Source organism: Pristiophorus japonicus, chromosome 18, assembly GCF_044704955.1.
Source record: "Pristiophorus japonicus isolate sPriJap1 chromosome 18, sPriJap1.hap1, whole genome shotgun sequence".
NCBI classification, from domain to species: domain Eukaryota; kingdom Metazoa; phylum Chordata; class Chondrichthyes; family Pristiophoridae; genus Pristiophorus; species Pristiophorus japonicus.
In genome coordinates, this window is record NC_091994.1 from 58,809,996 (window position 1) to 58,828,699 (window position 18,704).

Below are 18,704 nucleotides of genomic sequence, written 5' to 3' on the forward strand. Positions count from 1 at the left end.
TCTCATGCCATCGAAGTTACCTTTCTTTAATTTCAGGACTCTAGTCTCTTTATGGAGAGCGGTGACTGCTTATTCACGGGTAGCATCACAGGCCAGCCCAATCTCGCTCCCTCCAACACCCGTGTACACACACTTGCCAGAATCACTGGATCACATGCAGGTGTAGGAAATCTGGCCAAATTTCCCTTTCCCTGGGTCCTGATACCATTTTTAATTTGCCCATAATTGGCAAGTTGAGCAAAGTCAGCTCGGTGTGTGGACTGACTCCGAGACGTTGCTGGTCTATGTGTCTCACTGTCACTTGACTATTCCTTCACGCACAAGAAGGAGCTCCATAGACCTCAAGCCCAACCGCCACCTGGATCAGCAATGCATCTTTGGCCCTCATGAAAGTGTCACCTCCCTAGAAAATGCGTATGTCGGGTCGTGGTTATTATACTGGACTAGCAAGGTAATGGGTCATGGGTTTGAAATCCCACCACAGCCAGATGTGAAACTGAATACAATAAATATGGTTATGTGTGGCTGATAGCATCGAATCTTACAGGAGACCATTCGGCCCATCTTTGAAAGAGCAATGCAATTAATTCTACTTTTTTATCCAATGTCCTTTAGAAAGATATGAGTAATTCTGCTTCCACCCCCCACACAGGTAGCGCATTCCAGATCATAACAAATGGAGCAGAAAAAAATGACCGGCAGAAACCTGCCGGAATGTTCTGGAAATCTAACTGGTTCACTGAAGTCCTTCAGGGAAGGGAACCAGCCACATCACCCTGCTCAGGCCTAGCTGTGATTCCAGTCCCACTCTATATGGTTGACTCTGCATTTCCCTCAACATGACTAGGCATAATGAGATAAATGTGGTCTTGTCAGCATCAATCAAATCTGGCATACAATACAGTACCGGTCACATGGTGTTGTGTGTCCTCTGATCAAGGCTCAATCTCCTACAAATAACTAAGGATGAGGAAGGCCATTGGGCTAACCTTACCTCATCCATTTGGAGAGATTTCCCATCACAGCATCCGTCTATTTCCAAAATTAATGGGGTTTCCCCACCACTGCTGTAACGGGAAGCCCATTCCATGCACTGATCACTCCTCGTGTGGACAAGAGCTTCCTAATACCAGTGCTAAATCTACCTTTGACTCATTGGAGCCTGCACCCCCTTGTTCTAGATCTTAGTTTAAGGTTGTGTTGTTGATCTACCTTCCTTCCTTGTTTGCTAGCTCACAAACCTCGATAAGGTCACTTCTCAGTCATCGCCAGTCGAGAATGAAAAACCCAAACTCTTCAGGCTTCCCTCATAACTCTGGCGTTTGGTGCTAGTCCCATGGTTCTTTTCCAAACCGCTCCGCTCGGGTGAGGTGCTGAAGGAGGCCTGGTGCCTGTGGGACCGTGGTCCAGCAGGACTATGGACTGCAATTTTCACTTCACCGTAACTTCGCCGCAAGCCTGGCTTACGTGCAAAGTCACGGCAGCAGAGCAGGGGCAGCTCGAGGGGAAATTCCAGGCCAATCTTTCAGGAGAGAAGTGGAGAAATTTGGCAAGAACAGTCCTTGATATGGATTATTAGAAAGGATAAAAGCAAAGTTGGCAGTGATACAGGCAATAACTAAATCTTGCAATTCTGATGACATTGGCATTCAACTGCTCCTTGATGTCACACTGCACCAATTACCCTCTATAGGGAAGCAATTATCCGATTGGCTGTGTACGCAACATATGAGCTGTGTTCAATTGTAAGCATTTTTACCTCTGAGTCTGTAGGTTATGGGTTCAAGCCCCACTGTAGGACTTGAGGATAAAGTCTCGGCTGACGTGGTACCGAGGGAGGGTGAGCATGCTATCAGCGAGCACTACTGACGTTCAATGGGAAAAACCCTTCAGCTTAGCACCACAGAGCACTGCTAAGCTTTTCAGGGAAGACAGTCCTTCCCACCATAGAATTAGTTTATCAGGAGCTAAGTGGGAGTGCTCCCAGCCTCCTACAACCAGAAGTCTACTGCACACACCTTTGAACATGGCTTATGGAGCAGCAGTGTCCTGGGTGCTATGGGCCTGCCTGGTTCGATAGATAGAGTCTGCCACAGAAGATCCACTCATGTTCCAATCCCCTAGTGCCAGGCTTGTCAACTTTGACCGAGAAAAGACCCCACTTTGCATTCTTCTAGGATCTTCGTGTTATGACCAGTCAAGAGGTGGCGTTGAATGTGAGGCAGCTATGATGTCAAATGGCACATTTTCTCAAAAGGTTTCTGTCAGATGTACATAAGAACAAAAGAACATAAGAAATAGGAGCAGGAGTAGGCCATACAGCCCCTCGAGCCTGCTCCGCCATTTAATACGATCTTGGCTGATCCGATCATAGACTCAGGTCCACTTTCCTGCCCGCTCCCCATAACCCCTTATTTCCTTATCGCTTAAGAAACTGTCTATCTCTGTCTTAAATTTTTTTCAATGTCCCGGCTTCCACAGCTCTCTGAGGCAGCAAATTCCACAGATCTGAGAAAATAAATTTTGCCTCATCTCAGTTTTAAATGGGCAGTCCCTTATTCTAAGATTATGCCCTCTAGTTCTCGTCTCCCCCATCAGTGGAAACATCCTCTCTGCATCCACCTTGTCAAGCCCCCTCATAACCTTATACATTTTGTTAAGATCACCTCTCATTCTTCTGAATTACAATGAATAGAGGCCCAACCTACTCAACCTTTTCTCATAAGTCAACCCCCTCATCCCTGGAATCAACCGAGTGAATCTTCTCTGAACTGCCTCCAAAGCAAACATATCCTTTCGTCAATATGGAAACCAAAACTGCACGCAGTATTCCAGGTGTGGCCTCACCAATACCCTGTATAACTCTAGTAAGACTTCCCTGCTTTTATACTCCATCCCCTTTGTAATAAAGGCCAAGATACCATTGGCCTTTCTGATCACTTGCTGTACCTGCATACTATCCTTTTGTGTTTCATGCACAAATATCCCCAGGTCCCGCTGTCCTCCGGCACTTTGCAATCTTTCTCCATTTAAATAATAACTTGCTCTTTGATTTTTTTCTGCCAAAGTGCATGACCTCACACTTTCCAACATTACACTCCATCTGCCAAATTTTTGCCCACTCACTTAGCCTGTCTGTGTCCTGGTGGACAGATAGGAGGGGCGAGACCATGGAGAGATTTTTGAAATCAAGGCGTAGTTTAACCAGGAGCCAATGTAGGTCAGCGAGCACGGGGTGATGAAATTGTAAAGCTGTTCATAACATGATTTTATGGTTTCACTGCCCTTACAGCACAGAGGAACTCTCTCTCCACAGTTGGGCCAATGTGACAGCCCTTCACTATGTATCGAACTCACGAATTGGGAAAAACATGAATTTCAAATTCCAACATCCTTCGTGCAGTCTGTGTGGTGAAGGTGCTCCCACAATGCTGTTAGGGAGGGAGTTCCAGGATTCCAGTGACGATGAAGGGATGGCTGATATATTTCCAAGTCGGGATGGTGTGTGACTCGGAGGGGAATATGGAGGTGGTGGTGTTCCCATGCACCTGCTGCCCTTGTCCTTCTATGTGGTAGATGTCGAAGGTTTGGGAGGCTGATCTGCACCTCAACCCCATGTACCCGCCTTAGCTCCGTATCCTTTCATACTCTTACCCAATAGAAATAACAGAGGGTGTTCGGGGGGTTGCTGGCGAAACCCAGCAGATCAAGTCAGAGCCAACTCAGGGAGTGGGGATTGTGATTCACGTCTGCTGACAGGGCATTAATGTGCATTATCAGTTCGTGCAACTTTGTGGTTCAATGCAGAGCAATATAAACTTCCAATAAAATCAAAATCCATGCAAGCTACACTCCGCAAGGTCATGCAAGAAAATAAACGCCCTCATAATATACAGAGAGTCAAAGGTGCTGGTTTATGGTAAAAGCTCTACATTATAAATGACTCTCTGAGACTGCACTGAGATTGCACGGATTAATTGAGCAGATGGCTGTGGGAAAAGTGACCTTGCTTAAAGTTTCATTGCTTCGGCAAGTTTGATCGAGTGTGGATTTAAACATGGTAAGATCAACAGTCAGGCACGACATCTTCATTCTCAGATGTTGCACAGGCAGTCGCTGAGAGGGAATGGCTGTCCTGTCTTTAGACCTTACTTCCCATGTTTTAGAAACATAGAAACATAGAAAATAGGTGCAGGAGTAGGCCATTCAGCCCTTCGAGCCTGCACCGCCATTCAATGAGTTCATGGCTGAACATGAAACTTCAGTACCCGCTTCCTGCTTTCACGCCATACCCCTTGATCCCCCGAGTAGTAAGGACTTCATCTAACTCCCTTTTGAATATATTTAGTAAATTGGCCTCAACTACTTTCTGTGGTAGAGAATTCTACAGGTTCACCACTCTCTGGATGAAGAAGTTTCTCCTTATCTCGGTCCTAAATGGCTTACCCCTTATCCTTAGACTGTGACCCCTGGTTCTGGACTTCCCCAACATTGGGAACATTCTTCCTGCATCTAACCTGTCCAAACCCGTCAGAATTTTAAAAATTTCTATGAGGTCCCCTCTCACTCTTCTGAACTCCAGTGAATACAAGCCCAGTTGATCCAGTCTTTCTTGATAGGTCAGTCCCACCATCCCGGGAATCAGTCTGGTGAGTCTTCGCTGCACTCCCTCAATAGGAAGAATGTCCTTCCTCAAGTTAGGAGACCAAAACTGTACACAATACTCCAGGTGTGGCCTCACCAAGGCCCTGTACAACTGTAGCAACACCTCCCTGCCCCTGTACTCAAATCCCCTCGCTATGAAGGCCAACATGCCATTTGCTTTCTTAACTGCCTGCTGTACCTGCATGCCAACCTTCAATGACTGATGTACCATGACACCCAGGTCTCGTTGTACCTTCCCTTTTCCTAATCTGTCATGATTCAGATAATAGTCTGTCTCTCTGTTTTTACCACCAAAGTGGATAACCTCACATTTATCCACATTATACTTCATCTGCCACGCATTTGCCCACTAATCCTAACCTATCCAAGTCACTCTGCAGCCTCATAGCATCCTCCTCGCAGCTCACACTGCCACCCAACTTAGTGTCATCCGCAAATTTGGAGATACTACATTTAATCCCCTCGTCTAAATCATTAATGTACAATGTAAACAGCTGGGGCCCCAGCACAGAACCCTGCGGTACCCCACTAGTCACTGCCTGCCATTCCGAAAAGTACCCATTTACTCCTACTCTTTGCTTCCTGTCTGACAACCAGTTCTCAATCCACGTCAGCACACTACCCCCAATCCCATGTGCTTTAACTTTGCACATTAATCTCCTGTGTGGGACCTTGTCGAAAGCCTTCTGAAAGTCCAAATATACCACATCAACTGGTACTCCTTTGTCCACTTTATTGGAAATATCCTCAAAAAATTCCAGAAGATTTGTCAAGCATGATCTCCCTTTCACAAATCCATGCTGACTTGGACCTATCATGTCACCATTTTCCAAATGCGCTGCTATGACATCCTTAATAATTGATTCCATCATTTTACCCACTACTGAGGTCAGGCTGACCAGTCTATAATTCCCTGCTTTCTCTCTCCCTCCTTTTTTAAAAAGTGGGGTTACATTGGCTACCCTCCACTCGATAGGAACTGATCCAGAGTCAATGGAATGTTGGAAAATGACTGTCAATGCATCCACTATTTCCAAGGCCACCTCCTTAAGTACTCTGGGATGCAGTCCATCAGGCCCTGGGGATTTATCGGCCTTCAATCCCATCAATTTCCCCAACACAATTTCCCGACTAATAAAGATTTGCCTCAGTTCCTCCTCCTTACTAGACCCTCTGACCCCTTTTATATCCGGAAGGTTGTTTGTGTCCTCCTCAGTGAATACTGAACCAAAGTACTTGTTCAATTGGTCTGCCATTTCTTTGTTCCCCGTTATGACTTCCCCGATTCTGACTGCAGGGACCTACGTTTGTCTTTACTAACCTTTTTCTCTTTACATACCTATAGAAACTTTTGCAATCCGCCTTAATGTTCCCTGCAAGCTTCTTCTCGTACTCCATTTTCCCTGCCCTAATCAAACCCTTTGTCCTCCTCTGCTGAGTTCTAAATTTCTCCCAGTCCCCAGGTTCGCTGCTATTTCTGGCCAATTTGTATGCCACTTCCTTGGCTTTAATACTATCCCTGATTTCCCTTGATAGCCACGGTTGAGCCACCTTCCCTTTTTTATTTTTATGCCAGACAGGAATGTACAATTGTTGTAGTTCATCCATGCGGTCTCTAAATGTCTGCCATTGCCCATCCACAGTCAACCCCTTAAGTATCATTAGCCAATCTATCTTAGCCAATTCATGCCTCATACCTTCAAAGTTACCCTTCTTTAATTTCTGGACCATGGTCTCTGAATTAACTGTTTCATTCTCCATCCTAATGCAGAATTCCACCATATTATGGTCACTCTTCCCCAAGGGGCTTCGCACAATGAGATTGCTAATTAATCCTCTCTCATTACACAACACCCAGTCTAAGATGGCCTCCCCCCTAGTTGGTTCCTCGACATATTGGTCTAGAAAACCATCCCTTATGCACTCCAGGAAATCCTCCTCCACCGTATTGCTTCCAGTTTGGCTAGCCCAATCTATGTGCATATTAAAGTCACCCATTATAACTACTGCACCTTTATTGCATGCACTCCTAATTTCCTGTTTGATGCCCTCCCCAACATCACTACTACTGTTTGGAGGTCTGTACACAACTCCCACTAACGATTTTTGCCCTTTAGTGTTCTGCAGCTCTACCCATATAGATTCCACATCATCCAAGCTAATGTCTTTCCTAACTATTGCATTAATCTCCTCTTTAACCAGCAATGCTACCCCACCTCCTTTTCCTTTTATTCTATCCTTCCTGAATGTTGAATAGCCATGGATGTTGAGTTCCCAGCCCTGATCATCCTGGAGCCACGTCTCCGTAATCCCAATTACATCATATTTGTTAACATCTATTTGCACAGTTAATTCATCCACCTTATTGCGGATACTCCTTGCATTAAGACACAAAGCCTTCAGGCTTGCTTTTTTAACACCCTTTGTCCTATTTACACAGTGAGGGATTTGCTGGGGTGTGAGTCCAGTGGTCTGAGAAGTGCCGTGTCAGCTGTGGCTCAGTGGGCCAACACGCTTCCCTCTGGGTCAGGAGGTCATGAGTTCATTGACCCACTCCAGAGACTTGAGCACAAGATCTCGGCTGACACTCCAGTGCAGAACTGAGGGAGTGCGGTACTGTCGGAGGTGCCATTTTTCGGATGAGACGTTAAACGTTAAACAATCGGGCTCCGCTGTGCCGTAGCCCGCTGGCGCTCATCGTGGCTTGAAGAATGCGCCTGTGGGTGAACAGCCAATAATTGGCACTCTAACACAAGTCTCCCAGTGCCCGTGAGAGAGGAGGAAACACATTGGATTTAGTGTTAGTAAAAATGGGAACATAGGAACAGGAGACGGCACGTTCAGGCTCTCGGGTTGCTCCGCCATTCAATTAGATCATGGCTGATCTGTGGCCCAGCTCCATTCACCCACCCATAGGCTATGGTTCTAGGAGGTACTACACAGGCTTGTGCATCTAACAGGCCCATGTCTGAGTGACCTGCGATTATCAGGCTGCGGCTCAGGAGTAGGCCGTATAGAGTTGGGGCGATGAGATTTGGGGTGCAGAACCGCCCCTGTCTCATCTGGGGCGAGGCGGCCATGGAGGGATTTGAAACAAGGATGAGAATTTTGAAATCGAGGCGTTACTTAATCGGAAGCCAGTGTAGGTCAGCGAGCACAACGGGTGACGGGTGAGCGGGACTTGGTGCAAGTTAGGACACGGACAGCGAGCACAGGGGGTGATGGGTGAGCGGGACAGTGCGAGTTAGGACATGGAGCAGCCGAGTTTTGGATCACCCCTAGTTTACATAGTAGAATCTCTGTAAATCACTGGTCTACGTTACGCGTGAGTATTCATGAGGTGTTTGAAGTGCGTTACAGCTTCAGCAAATAACCTGTCCTGGTTTGAGGAGATTGGCCTGTGTGTTGTGTTTGGAGCATGGTTGCAAAATGGGCTGAAGTATCTGAAGTGCACGGCACCGTGGCAAGACCTTTCAGTGCGATTTCATGACTCGTTCTCAGTCTGCTCCCTGTTGCTCAGTGACTCCTTGCTTGAAGTATTCACTGTTCCAAGAGTGGGAGAGCGATATGTCTCACTTCCCCACCTCCCTGCCCGCTAACCCATTTCCTGGAATACCCATGTCCTGGGATACCCGTGACCTGGATACCCGTGTCCTGGATACCCGTGCCCTGGGATACCTGTGTCCTGGGATACCTGTGTCCAGTGGGTGTGGGTGGCTCCCCCCCCCAGTATTGTATGGGCAGTGGGTGGCCCATCCAGCCCTCCTGTTGTCAAAGTCTAACCTCTCCTATTGGCTGGTGTAAGATGGGTACAGCCATGGAAGGAGTGTTCACGTTGAAGCCTGTCAGTCTGTGAATCAGCCCACGAACCTTTTCACTGCTCACTCTATTCTCCAAGGGAAGAGTGCAAAGATATGAAGAGGAACAACCCGAAATGTTGGAACAAACTCCCAATTGAAATTCCCAGAGGTTGGCCAGTTGCAATATTCGAGGAAGGCTTCACAAATGAGATTGCCATGTCTTCAAATCCAATAAAGCCACGACAGTAAACGCATTTCCATTTATGTTACTGCCATTCTGTCGAACATCAAAGGAAATAGAGTGTGGGATGATGTCGAGGCCCCTCGTGCGATGGGCAGCACCCTGGGAACGGCGGGGTATGACATACCGCAACTCTCCCGCCAATAGTGTGGTTGACGCTTTACTCCCGAGAGCCTCAAGCAGGTTGGGCAGAACTCCCAGGAGTTAGGCCCTTTCAGTACGCAAATCAGAGTCCTGCAATGTACCTTGGGCCTGTAGGGGAGGACGAAAACCCCCTCATTTTACCCAGAAGGAAAAGGGCTGTGGGATCAGTCTGTGCTGTGAATTGAAACCGATACGGTTTGACCTTGGCAGAGCAGTGATTGGACGGGGGAGGACACTGGAGGGCCAATGGTGGGACAGAGTCAACCCGAAGCATGGGGCTTTCAAGCCAATGGGAGAGCACTTGCTCGAAAACTGTGGGACTGACTCACAGCCATTATCGGACTACTGTCTTCCCCATGTTTACACTATGGAAGGAAATTATGCAGACCTTCAGAAAACTAGGGAACCCAAAACAAACCAAGGGCCTACACAATGGCTACAGGAGGCCAACCCAATTAACACCTACTCAAACCTTGAGTAGGTTAGAAAAACTGAATTGGAGGAAAATTATGCAGACCTTCAGAAACCAGGGAACCCAAAACAACCCAAGGGCCTACACAATGGCTACAGGAGGCCAACGCAATCAACACCTATTCAAACCTTGAGTAGGTTAACATCAGTGGAAAAGACCCGCAATAATCTAAAACTACTGCATTTTTCAAAATCACAAAGCCCACCAATGGGAAGAATCGATTTCAGCAGGAGAGGCGGACTGGATAATCTGCCTATAAAAAGGGGTTTCTGACGTAGTGTAGGTGGTTCCCTGCCCTCGTGATCCAACAACCAGCAAGCCTCTCGACACTGAAGGAAAAACAGTGTCCGAAGACACCGAAGATAGATGAAACAAACCACCAGACTTGCAGAAGGCACAGTAGTGAGTATAAACTCTGGTCCCCGGAACTCCCAACTCAGTTAGGCCAGGAAAGGTGGGAGGTTGGGCATTGTACTGCTAAACTTGTGTAAAGATTTTCGTTGTGTCCGTTTAGTGGGATTTAGGGGGATTGTTTTGTTGGTGTATTTCTGTTTGTTGAGATACACCTTGTCAAATAAATTGGAAGCCTAAGTTCCTCTTGGAATCACCTTGTCTCAATTCTATTGTATTACATCTCCTGAACGTGAGTCTTATGTCAGATCATTGTAAGGGAAGCTAGGAGACCTCGAAAACGCTCAACTGTGTGTCACAGGCTAGGGAAGAAGGGGTTAGGAGTGTTTGACACTCACAGGTGCCTCACAGGCTAGGCATAAGCTGTGGGGACGCACGAGTCTCAAAACCCCCTTCATAAGCTGTGGACACAGTCTCTCCAGGGGTGCTCTTGCAGCACTCAGGGTACCTCACAGGCCAGGCATAAGCTGTGAGGGCAGAAGCCCAGAGAGAGACACCCAAGGCACAACAACACTCCCTGAGAACCCCTTACAGGCCCTGGTGGCCATTTTACGATCAACTGTGGCAGCTGGAGGGCCAGCCGGAGCTGAGACCGGAAGGGAAGCTTTGATTTATTTTTTGTGGGGCTGGGAGGAGCAGCAAGTGACCCTCTGGGCTCTACAAAGGCAATCTGGGCCACTCCCCCCTGAGAATGGTCTCCCTCCTTCCTCCCATAACCGATGTCTACCTTATCCCTGCGATTTCAGGATTACATAAGAACATACGAATTAGGAGCAGGAGTCGGCTATTCAGCCCCTCGAGCCTGCTCTGCCATTCAATGAGATCAGGCTGATCTTCAACCTCAACTCCATTTTCCTGCACTGTCCCCATATCCCTTGATTCCATTCATATCCAATATTGATTGTCCTGGAATCGCCAGGAATTAAAGACTAATAAGAACATAAGAAATATGAGCAGGAGTAGGCCATTCAGCCCCTCGAGCCTGCTCCACCATTCAATAAGATCATGGCTGATCTTCAACCTCAGCTACACCTTTCCACCTGATCCCCACATCTCTTGATTCCCTTCGTGCCCAAAAAGCTATCACTCTCAGTCTGGAATATACTCAACCACTGAGCATACCCGGCCCTCGGGGTGAGAGAATTCTAAAGATTCCAGGCCACTGCTGCAATTCTGCAGGACTGTTCGAGGCAGGAGATCATGTGATGACACCGCCAGGGATATGACCAGCCAGAGTTGCCAACCCTACTTCAGGCTATATGTTAATGAGGTCCGGCACTCACACAGCACAAGGCCTTCCGTCAGTAACACAATCATTAATGTTACCTCTTGTGTGAGCTGATCTCCTCCCCAGACAGAAATGGGTCCAGCTTTTGCTTGAAGGGATTACATCTTCTTTCTTAGGAGGTCCCTCGTATCGAGGATGACTTGCTTCCACCCCAAAAAGGGATGAGTTACATAGAAACATAGAAACATAGAAAATAGGTGCAGGAGTAGGCCATTCGGCCCTTCGAGCTTGCACCACCATTCAATAAGATCATGGTTAATCATGCAACTTCAGTACCCCATTCCTGCTTTCTCTCCATACCCCTTGATCTCTTTAGCCGTAAGGGCCATATCTAACTCCCTCTTGAATATATCCAATGAACTGACATCAACAACTCTCTGCAGTAGGGAATTCCACAGGTTAACAACTCTCTGAGTGAAAAAGTTTCTCCTCATCTCAGTTCTAAATGGCCTACCCCTTATCCTAAGACTTTGTCCCCTGGTTCTGGACTTCCCCAACATCGGGAACATTCTTCATGCAGCTAATCTGTCCAGTCCCGTCAGAATCTTGTAAGTTTCTATGAGATCCACTCTCATCCTTCTAAACTCCAGTGTAAAAAGGCCAAGTTGATCCAGTCTCTCCTCATACGTCAGTCCCGCCATCCCTGGAATCAGTCTGGTGAACCTTCGCTGCACTCCCTCAATAGCAAGAACGTCCTTCCTCAGATTAGGAGACCAAAACTGAACACAATATTCCAGCTGAGGCCTCACCAAGGCCCTGTACAACTGCAGTAAGACCTCCCTGCTCCTATACTCAAATCCTCTAGCTATGAAGGCCAACATACCATTTGCCTTCTTCACCGCCTGCTGTACCTACATGCCAACTTTCAATGACTGATGACCCATGACACCCAGGTCTCGTTGCACCTCCCCTTTTCCTAATCTGCCACCATCCAGATAATATTCTGCCTTCATGTTTTTGCCCCCAAAGTGGATAACCTCACATTTATCCACATTATACTGCATCTGCCATGCATTTTCCCACTCACCTAACCTGTCCAAGTCACCGTGCAGCCTCTTAGCGTCCTCCTCACAGCTCACGCCACTACCCAGTTTAGTGTCATCTGCAAACTTGGAGATATTACACTCAATTCCTTCATCGAAATCGTTAATGTATATTGTAAAGAGCTGGGTCCCAGCACTGAGCCCTGCGGCACTCCATTAGTCACTGTCTGCCATTCTGAAAAGGACCCGTTTATCCCGACTCTCTGCTTCCTGTCTGCCAACCAGTTCTCTATCCATGTCAGTACATTACTCCCAATACCATGTGCTTTGATTTTGCACACCAATCTCTTGTGTGGGACCTTGTCAAAAGCCTTTTGAAAGTCCAAATACACCACATCCACTGGTTCTCCCTTGTCCACTCTACTAGTTACATCCTCAAAATATTCCAGAAGATTTGTCAAACATGATTTCCCTTTCATAAATCCATGCTGACTTGGACCGATCCTGTCACTGCTTTCCAAATGCGCTGCTATTTAATTTTTAAGAATTGATTCCAATATTTTCCCCACTACTGATGTCAGACTAACCGGTCTATAATTACCCGTTTTCTCTCTCCTTTTTTAAACAGCTACCCTCCAGTACATAGGAACTGATCCAGAGTTGATAGACTGTTGGAAAATGATCACCAATGCATCCACTGTTTCTATGGCCACTTCTGGGATGCAAACTATCAGGCCCCAGGGATTTATCGGCCTTCAATCCCATCAATTTCCCTAACACAATTTCTCGCTTTATAAGGATATCCTTCAGTTCCTCCTTCTCACTTGACCCTGTTTCAATAGATGTTTCAATGAAGGACCTAATATTACAGGTCGTGAACTACATCCTGAAGGGAGGAAGATGCCTGTGCGTGGATTTTTTTTCACACCAGCCACCACAAAGGCTCGACAGAGCTAGGTCTTGGTCCAGTAGCAAGGGTTAACCAAGATGACTGGAGACCAGCTCTGCTGTATGGACCTAGTGCGCACACATATCGTAGTGTGGGCTGGCCCTTGCTGCCCCTGGGCCCTCACCTCCTCTGGGCCTTCTTTAGGACCCACACAAAAAGCACATGGCACAAATGCTTTATTTTTGCCTCATTCACAAACAGTGCAGTCTATTATAATTCACCACAAGGAGAACTTGGGAAATAACATTTTCACCCCTCACTCTCACATCACCCCCACACTTTGCAGCCACACATGGTTGCTGCAAGCTGATCTTGCTGCATGGCTGTCCAAAGAGATGTGGGACATGCAAGAGCTTTGGTCATAGCGTTTCCACACCAAAACATCTTACACAATGACCACTCAGACAGGTAACACTACATAAGTTTAAGTCATGTACTTATTTCAACAATTCAGCAATTTGAATCTGAGCTATTGCAGCTATTGAAGTACTGCATCACAGCAGCCATTGTGACTAAATATAAGGTTCAACGTTGGCTATCAAGAGCAGAAAACAGGCACATAATGCATCAAATGTACTCTATACAGTCATTTGCTTCACCCTTATTCCAGAGAGTAAATAACCTTGTTCTATCTACATCAACTATCTCTAAGGTGCAAGGTATTTTTAAAACATGGACCACATTTTTTCTTATTGTTCTTTTGTCCAATGAAAACCCATCTTTATACTACTAGAATCCCAAGAATTTGAATCATCTTCATTGCATGGACACCACACACGGATGGTTGTCCCATGGATCTCTCCTGCTGCTTGGACACGTCGAGTTACGTGACTCTGCCTCACGCTGTCAGGACGGGCACAGAAGACCCTTTCCTGCCAAATCCACCCCAGCTGGTAACGATAGTCGGATGGCAACAACTTGGCCCGTTCCTCTTGTTTCTCTTAAGAGACATAAAGCTCACGGTCAGACTGTCCGTCAATTACCTCTGGATGGTCTCCTCCAGCTGTTTAGTTTTCATGTCGTCCTCTTGAAGCTGTTTCTTCATTCCCTCGTCCTCCTCCACCGCCGACGATGGGGTTCCCTCCAGCAGCCATCGTTCTCGCAGTGCCTTGGACTGTGGGAGCAAAAGAAATGGGGATCAGCTGGATTGGCCAAGTTGCACAATAACAGAACTCGGTGCTCTATGAGTACTGTGCCCCTCTCGGTGAATACGTGGGGTGGAACTTTTAGTTTGAGTGGGGGTATAGATGGGCAGTAGGGGATTGGCCGCCTGTTATAGACCCTGCCTGGTTTACCTCCCTAAGGTCAACGGGAAGGAAATCGGGCGGGGTGTATACTGAGCGTCCAATCCCACAGTATCTTTTGTAGGTCCCCTCCAAAGTCGAAAGCTCCGCCCAGAGTTTCTTCCCGTCAACACGAACAGATGTCCCCTGTTAGTAAATTAGATTTACTATTTATTATCTGCATAATATTAAAAATATATTGCTTATGCATACTTCCTGTCTCTAAAATCTTACTTCCTGTTGTCATTTTTTTTGGTCACACTTTTGTGTCAACTTCTTCCATGATAAATCACCATCTCATGAAGGAAATTGCCTATGTAAACTGGTCACACTGTAATTACACCCGGCAGCCAGTAGCAGTGCTGTAGCACCTTGTTCTTGCATCTCCCAGCTGCTCAGCAAGAAGCTCCTACGTTCCTCTACTTCTCCATTTCCCAATTTGCCACAAATGTTGTTATTTAACTGTAAACAATATTTAACTGTAAATCAAAGGGGGCGAATTTCCCCTGTAGTGCACCTCCGGGGGGGCGCTAACGGGGTGCAAAAGTGTTTTCGCCGGGGGGGGGGGGGGGGGTGCCTACGAGTCCCTGCGAAATTGCGCGGGAGTTAGCGGAGGCATGGTTCCAGTAGAGCCACACCCCGGGCCGCTGCACCTACGCCGATGACGTCATCGCTGTGCGCGGTGATCACTTTTCGCCCTGCAGTGGAAATTGGGCAACGCACTGTGAGGCCACCGTGGACCATGCCCACGCCAGCCTCATGGGTCGTGCCATTCTGATGCTTTCGCAGGGTCGGTGCCGCAATAGTGCGGCCCGGGGGTTGGTGACGCAATGGTGCAGCCCGGGGGTCAGGGGTCGGTGCGACCACGGTACAGCCCGGGGGTCGGTACCGCAATGGTGCAGCCCGGGGGTCAGGGGTCGGTGCAGCAATGGTGCAGCCCGGGGGTCGGTGCCGCAATGGTGCAGCCCGGGGTTTGGCGCCGCAATGGTGCAGCCCGGGGGTCAGGGGTCGGTGCCGCGATGGTGTAGCCCGGCACTCCGGGTTGGGTGTCTGGCTGTGGCCACGGCTCCCCATATCCCCGGCGGCCCAGCTCAGGCCCAGCACAGGGCCCACAGAGCTCACAGCGTCCCTCCCCTTCGATGTTTCACCGGGCAGAGCCCCCTAGCCTGCGCCGAGAGGAAGTGGAGCACCCGACATTGCTCTCCTCTTCCTGTCAGGGGCGGTGACCCCAATTTTGCTTCTGGGGCAGGACTTTTGCACTGAGCCCAGAATGACTGGCCTCGGAAAGGTTCCCGCCCCCAAATGGGGCAATAGGCCAATCTCAGTCCCAAAGTATTATATAAAAATAAGGATGGAATGTATGACTTTAAAATGGAGTTTGAATTATATCTTCCCAGCCTGGTCCAGTTATCCCCGGCTCTCTAACTCTGCTTTACCTGAAGGCTACACTTGGTCCTGACTCCCCAGATTCAGCATCACAACAGTTCGACTCGCACCGTATTGTTGGGCAGAAGTGTCGTCGGCCAAGAAATTCTACCCTGAAATGGGGAAAAGATGGCGGCTGGCACTCATCCGGCAGCTGGTGGCGGGTAGCGAGGTGGTCGCCATTTTCACCAGGAGGGCTGCCGTTAACTGACAGCGGTGAGAGTATTGTAACAAGGTGGATCATGTTATCAATCGATGTGCAACAGCAGCTTGACCCCAGCTCATCCATTCTGGAGTTCTCTGCTCCCATTACTGTCAGTGGGTGCTGCCGCTATAAGATCTGTCTGTAGCGTTAGCGGCTGTGAGGAGTCTGGCAGGTCTTATGAGGATGGACGCTGGAACTTCAAACGGCTTCTGTGCCAAGGTTCTTCTTTTAAACATTCATTTTTTGCCCATCAGTGGCGGAGGGGCAGCGGGGGTTGGGGAGCGGGGGGTGGGGCGGGGGTGGGGGGGCGGTTTGCATTTTCTGCCAGCTTTCTGGGAGACCTCCTGTGTTTGACGGTCAGTAAATCAATGGTTGAACTCCATTGCAACGATTGAAGATTATCTGTGATAAGATCTCTTTTATCTGCATTGGTGTCATAAACAAATAAAGAATGGACAAACATTGGGTGCCAGCTAATATTTTTGGAGCAACTGTTGGGGTCGCTCCTTGCTGCCCCACTCCCTGACACTGTGAGCGGGAGACCGAGGTGACCTTCGGCCTCCTTCTGAAATTAACGCTACAAAGAGCGCGTTGCCCCAGAAAATCACCGCCTGCTGATGATCATGAGCAGGTACCAAAATGGCGATATGCCCTGCGCTCTCTCGGCCGGTGCCAGTTATGCTTGGCTGCCAATGTTACTGGCAGGGTCCCAGCATTCCACAGTTTCTAGGCCTCATCTCAATAAATGCTCCTAACCTCGCGCCAGTTACAGTGGTTGACCAGATGGTCGGACATTGCTGAATTGAGTTCACTGCCGTCACAATTTTAGTCACAATGTTATTCAGAGTGTTAAGTTACATGAACACAATGTTAGTCACAGTGTTAGTCAGAATGTTAGTCACATGAACACATGTTAGTCACATGAACACAATGTTCGTCACAATGTTAGTCACATGAACACAATGTTAGTCACAGTGTTAGTCACATGAACACAATGTTAGTCACAATGTTAGTTACAATGTTCGTCACAATGTTAGTCACATGAACACATGTTAGTCACATGAACACAGTGTTAATCACAATGTTAGTCACAATGTTAGTCACATGAACACTGTCATGCATCTCACACCACTGTACATAACTGTATCTTACCATGCTATACATGACTGTAACTAGACATGACCTGTAACCACAAGCATACTTTACCACCAGGGGTGCACTTGTAAGAGACACTGCATACCTGTCCCACACAGGTATATAAAGGCAGGTCTCAGGCAAGTGATGCATTCCAGAGCTGTGAAATAAAGGTGCAGGTCCAGAGTGACCTTGACTTCAGCATGTGCCTCGTGTAAGTCTGTACTGCAGGGTCAGGACTTTACAGTGGTGACGAGTTACGGGATCACAGAATACACAGAATGGCTACCAACGGCTCAGATGAGAAATATAATGCTGGAGATAATTGGGAGGACTTTATAGAAAGGCTCCAGCAAAGCTTTTTAATGAAAGACTGGTTGGGCGATGATAAGGCAGACAAGAGAAGAGCCCATCTCTTGACCAGCTGTGGCTCGAAAACATACTTAATGAAGGACCTGCTGGCACCCGAGAAACCAGCAAGCAAGTCGTTTGAAGAGTTGAGCACACTGGTGAGAGACCACCTGAAGCCAGCGAGCAGCCTACACATGGCCAGACACAGGTTCTACAACTACAGACGCTGTGTGGGCCAGAGCATACCCGACTTTGTGACGGAACTTCGGAGGCTGGCTAGTTTATGTGAGTTCTCCGATGAACTAAGGAGAGAAGTACTGAGAGACTTTTTTATTGAAGGAATAGGCCACGCAGGCATATTCCGAAAGCTCATAGAGACCAAGAACTTGACCCTAGAGGCAGCAGCACTGGTCGCACAGACATTCTTGGCAGGAGAAGAAGAACCGAGGTTGATCTATACCGCGGGCATGACAACTAACGAAACATCGGAACAAGGGGTTCACAGCGTGAAACAAGCCGCTACCCCCACACACAGACAAAGGCAGGAGAGCAGGCCCTCAACAGCAGGTATTGGCGCCAGAAGCTATCAAGGGCCACATGAACGGCCGTTCACACCTCATCAACCCACAATGCGAGCAATCAACGACAAACTGAGAGAAGCTCAAGAGAGATCAGCCAGACGCAGCTCATCCTTCGTAAACAATGGAAGCGGTCTGTGCTGGAGATGTGGGGGAAGGCACTCATCAAGGGGGTATCGATTTCAGCATGTCGTTTGCAGAAACTGCAACTTTACAGGGCATCTGGCCCGCATGTGCAGAAAAACAGCAGCTCAGCTAGTATACAAATCGGAAGGGTCGGAAAGCGGGAAGGACGGTGGGGACAGTGCCCGGGACACCGAGGTACAGCGGGTCAACACGATCAATGGCCACTGTTCTTACAACAAGACGTCTCCAATAATGATGAGGGTCCTACTCAACGGGATACCCGTCAACATGGAACTGGACACGGGAGCTAGTCAATCTCTCATGAGCGTCCAACAATTTGAACAGCTATGGCCGCACAAAAGCAACAGACCAAAACTCACAAGGGTCAACACCAAACTAAGGACCTATACCAAAGAAATCGTCCCAGTCCTTGGCAGCACCATGCTCTCAGTCACACACAAAGGGACGGTGAACCGACTTCCCCTATGGATTGTCCCCGGAGATCTCCCAGCACTGTTGGAGAGAGGCTGGCTGGCAAAACTAAATTGGAAATGGGATGATGTGTTCATGCCATGTCATCAGAGGAATGGACCTCCTGCTCAACAGTTCTAAGTCGATTTGAACATCTCTTTCAGCCAGGCGTGGGCAT

The 18,704-nt window shown here is 48.0% G+C and overlaps 1 protein-coding gene across 4 annotated transcripts in view; it reads right to left on the reverse strand.

The window, feature by feature from the left end:
* Positions 1-18,704, reverse strand: part of LOC139228760 (paralemmin-1-like) — a 490,867-nt gene that overhangs the window by 203,873 nt on the left and 268,290 nt on the right. For all 4 annotated transcript variants that reach the window (XM_070860087.1, XM_070860088.1, XM_070860086.1 and 1 more), the window contains one exon: positions 13,937-14,067. In XM_070860087.1, the coding sequence (XP_070716188.1) occupies positions 13,937-14,067 (131 nt within the window). The remainder of the gene's footprint in view (positions 1-13,936; positions 14,068-18,704) is intronic.